General features: G+C 33.7%; 1 protein-coding gene across 1 annotated transcript; it reads left to right on the forward strand.

Moving 5' to 3' along the window:
* Positions 1-361: 361 nt before the first annotated feature.
* Positions 362-3,796, forward strand: LOC108950683 (uncharacterized protein K04H4.2-like; the record flags this gene model as incomplete). The annotated part of the gene is made up of 6 exons (XM_026839659.1): positions 362-641; positions 1,030-1,196; positions 1,682-1,795; positions 2,387-2,503; positions 3,025-3,148; positions 3,560-3,796. Coding segments are annotated over 6 exons (932 nt in total), but the record flags the coding sequence as incomplete, so codon positions are not given.
* Positions 3,797-4,301: the final 505 nt, after the last annotated feature.

Genomic DNA, 4,301 nt, shown 5'->3' on the forward strand with positions numbered 1-4,301 from the left:
TATAACGTTTTCACTTCATGTGCTCCCTTACAAGTTACTACAAATATGACTTCATTCTATTTTTTGCTTTGTAAAAATATATGCTTATAGGAGTAATAGTACTCATGTAAGGCCCAAAGGGTCTTAAAAATCTGGTCTAAATTCTAGGTCCGCTAAAAAAAACTATATCTATAGAAATAGAATAAATTTTGTAAAATCGTTTCTGAAAATAAAAAATGTATAACAAAAATTAACAAAATAATAAAAAAATCAATAAAAAAATGGAACTAACCCACAATTTTTTTTCTTTACAGTCTGAACGTTCTGGCTGTCCTGCTGGTAAAAAATATAGTCTAAATAAAAAAAATAAATAAAAAAAAAGTGGAAATTGACCCACCCCTTTTTCTACAGTCTGAATGTTCTGGCTGTCCTGCCGGTAAATTCTGCAGCGGTGGAAAAGATGCCCCAGATGGTGACTGTGCAGGGGGTTATTACTGTGTTGTGAATTCCACACAAGAAAAACCACCAGTTACAGATAACACAGGTGGTCCATGCCCATCTGGTTTCCAATGCCCAGTAGGATCTGCCAACCCAGAAGCTTGCAGAATTGGAACTTATAATAACCAACCTGGACTGCAAGAGTGCTACACCTGTCCTGCAGGGTAAGAAAATTTAAAAAATATCAAAAATGGGTAACAAAGTAACTTTTTTTTTCAAAAATTGGTAAAAAAGTAACATTCTTTTAAAAATTGGTAAAAAAAGTGAAAATAATTAAAATTAAGTACAGTTATAAAAAGTTCAAATGTTGTTGTTCTTGGTCTGCTGCTGTAAAAAAAATACTTTTTTAAATGGTGGCAGGGTAAGAAAATATAAAAGAATCATCTTTTTGTTAATTTTTTCACTAATGTTAGAAAATATTTCACTAATGTTAAAAAATAGCAAATAAAACATAATTTATTCACAAATCATTTTGCGTGTTTTGAAATAGTTTTTACCCAGCAAATAAAAATGCAATTTTGTTTATATTTTATAACTTTTCCACTTTTCCAGCTACTTCTGTCCTGAAAATGCCACAGACTATATCAACAACGAGTGTCCGCCTGGTTATTTCTGCCCTAATGGAACTGGGGGTGCATTTGATCACCCATGCCCTATTGGTACATTCAACAATGCTAGTGGTGGACAGGATTTAAGGGACTGTGCTCCTTGTAAACCAGGTAGGGGATTTGGTGTTGAAAAATCTGGCGGCGTGGCACAATGGGTTCAAGGCTTGTCGCTGCTACCATTGTGGGTGTATGTGTCCTTGGGCAAGACACTTAGGACAATAGCTCCAACCCAGTAGTCACTAATGGATTGTCTAAATTGTCAGCCATACATGGACACACAAAAAATAGAAAAAAATTATTACCCAAGAAGCTACATACGTGGTAACTTGTAAGCAGGTTAGAGGTGTATGAAACAGAACACCCGTGTTATAACGACTGTCGTTTTCCTACCGCGCGAGGATAAAGTAAGTTACATTTATTCATTCAAAGAAATAAAAATAAATTAATTACCTGCAAAGCTACATACGTGGTTACTTGTAAGCTGGTACAAGGTGTACGAAACAGAACACCTGTTATAAAGACTGTACGAGTACACCACTATTTAAAATACCAATTTAAAGTACACCAATATTACATCAAGTACCAACTTTTCTCAGGTTATTATTGCGAAACTGTTGGTCTACGTGAACCCAATGCTCTATGTTCAGAGGGCTGGTATTGCACGTTATGTTCATGGTCTCCCACCCCTACTAACTCCACCCCTATAACTGGTAAGTGTTGCCAAATTATTTATAAAGCATGGTATTTTTAATATTTGGGTGGGCAGGTGAAACTGAACTGGAAACCCTTTTTTTGTGGCAGAATTTTTTTTTTTTTTTTGTGGCAGAATTTTTTAATTTTTTTGTGGCAGTATTTTTTTATTTTTTTGTGGCAGAAAAACAGTAATTGATGTTGTGAGCATTTATTATTGTTGGCGTATGTGTCATTGGGCAAGACACCTAATGGAAAATGCTCCAACCCAGTGGTCACTAATAGGTTATAAATTGTCAGCCATGCACTACAAAAAAATTAAAAAAACTCTAAAATAATAAAAGTAGTTGCCATGAAAACGGTAGTAAAGCCAATTACAAAAGTGACTTCAATCTTTAAATGAGACTGTTGAAAGTTGTATGATAGCTTACCTTTTTAAAAATCTGGACTATTTTTCGGGTAGCGAATGAAATGTTGTCATAAAATGTTTTTTTTATTTTTTCACTAGAAGACTTATTTTCTTATATATCATATGATGCCTGGTGGGACAACAGTGAAATCATGTGTATTTTCCCAAACCCCAAGTTAATTTCAATCATACTTCTCAACAGTAAGCGACACTTCATGCCTATGTCCTGTACAAAGTGACGTCAACTCAACAGGAGGTCGATGCCAACCTGGAAGTTTCTGCCCAACAGGGTCATACGAACCAACACCGTGCACGCCAGGTATGAAGTTTCTTTTCGACATTGCAAACCAGTGCTTCTGGGTGCTTTTTGACCCATTGTGCCACTCAAACCTAATTGTCTTTCAGATTTCTTTGCTAAAGAGGGATTTTAATATTTGCATAGAAATATTTGAACCAACGCCATGCATATATATGCAGATGTGGTGTTTAAAGAATCCCTTAGTAACAATCTAAACCAGTGCTTGTCAAGTTTTGAATGTATAAATAAATGTAACTTACTTTATCTTCGCGCGGCTGGAAAAAGTTATCGTTATTACACAGGTTTAACACCTTGTGCTAGTTTTTTTTATAAATGAATTGTATCTTTAAAATTTTTAGACCTTATTGTTAAAACAGCTCTTTTAAACTTGTTTGACAAATGTTCCCTTTAAAACCATTCAAGTCTAATTTGTGTGCTTTTTTTGTTAAACAACTTTAAAAAAAAAAAAAACTATTATTTTTGTTTAGTTTTAAATTGGAACAGGCAAATATTTCATTTTTATCACTAACATTTAATTTCAGGAGAATATTGTGAAACTGCTGGTCTTGGTAGCGCGACCAGTGGACCGTGTCAAGCAGGTTTCTATTGTCTCGGTGGTGCGAGCTCTCCCACCCCCTCTGATGGTGTAACTGGCGATGTGTGTCCGTAAGTAAAAGAAAATCTTTTAAAATTTTTTGTGTGTTGCTGTGGAAGCGGTTTTTCCCTACCTCTAACCCAGAGGTAAAAGGTTCAAGACATGCTGCTGCTATCATTGTGTCAGCCATACGTCAGCCACGTACATAGAAATAATACCAAGATAATCACCCACAAAGTAACATACATGGTAACTCGTAAGCTAGCACGAGGTGTTAAACCCGTGTGATAACGACTGTCGTTTTCCGACCAAGCAAGAATAAATCAAATTGCACTTTCATACATCCATTCGTAAAAATAGTGATTCATTATTTAGTGTAAAAAAACATTCTAAACCGAAAACCTTTTAATTATATTATAATTTAAATTATAATACTAGTTTTTCTATATTAGTTATATTAATATCCAAATATAATTGTACAGCATCGGGCATTACTGTGAGTCAGGTAGCAAAGATAAAACACCTTGTGCTCCTGGTACCTTCAGTAACCTTACTGAGAATCAGAACCAAGCAAACTGTACTATGTGCACACCAGGTAATATGCATTTCTAATTTTAAAATTACTGTAAAATATAATAAACTTGAAAAAATGCGAAAAGTTAGTTACTGTTTCAAGTTTTTAAATTTTCATTTGATGCAAATTTTTTACAACAGTGGTAAACTGTTTCCTATTTTTGTTCTGATATTATATGCCTTTAGCATTTTATTCCTTTATACATTTTTTCATGCTAACAAAATTAAAATAGTTACAAACTTAAAATTTTCATTTAACACACTTAAAACACTAAATTCTAAAACTCTGACTTTTTACTATTTCTTGTTTTCTCCAACAAATATAGTAGGTTGGGGCAAGGTAGGATAGTCCATGTTTTCATTCTGTTTTATCGTCCCATTTTGTAGTAAACATAGAATATTTTTCAGAATTACATTACTGTATCTTCCTGCCTCTAAAGGAAAATTTTTAGTTGATAAAAACTGCATTACATAACATGGGGCGTTGTGTGCTTACGGTATCCATCTTACCCTACAAAACTATACCAAAAAATAGTCCAACACCAACTTTAAACAAAAAATATTTACAAAATTACATAACTGTATCTTCTTGCCTNTAAAGGAGTGCTTTTAGTTGTTAAAAACTGCATTACATAATTACAAAATTTTTCA

Source organism: Ciona intestinalis, unplaced genomic scaffold, assembly GCF_000224145.3.
Source record: "Ciona intestinalis unplaced genomic scaffold, KH HT000595.1, whole genome shotgun sequence".
In the NCBI taxonomy this organism is placed as follows: Eukaryota; Metazoa; Chordata; class Ascidiacea; order Phlebobranchia; family Cionidae; genus Ciona; species Ciona intestinalis.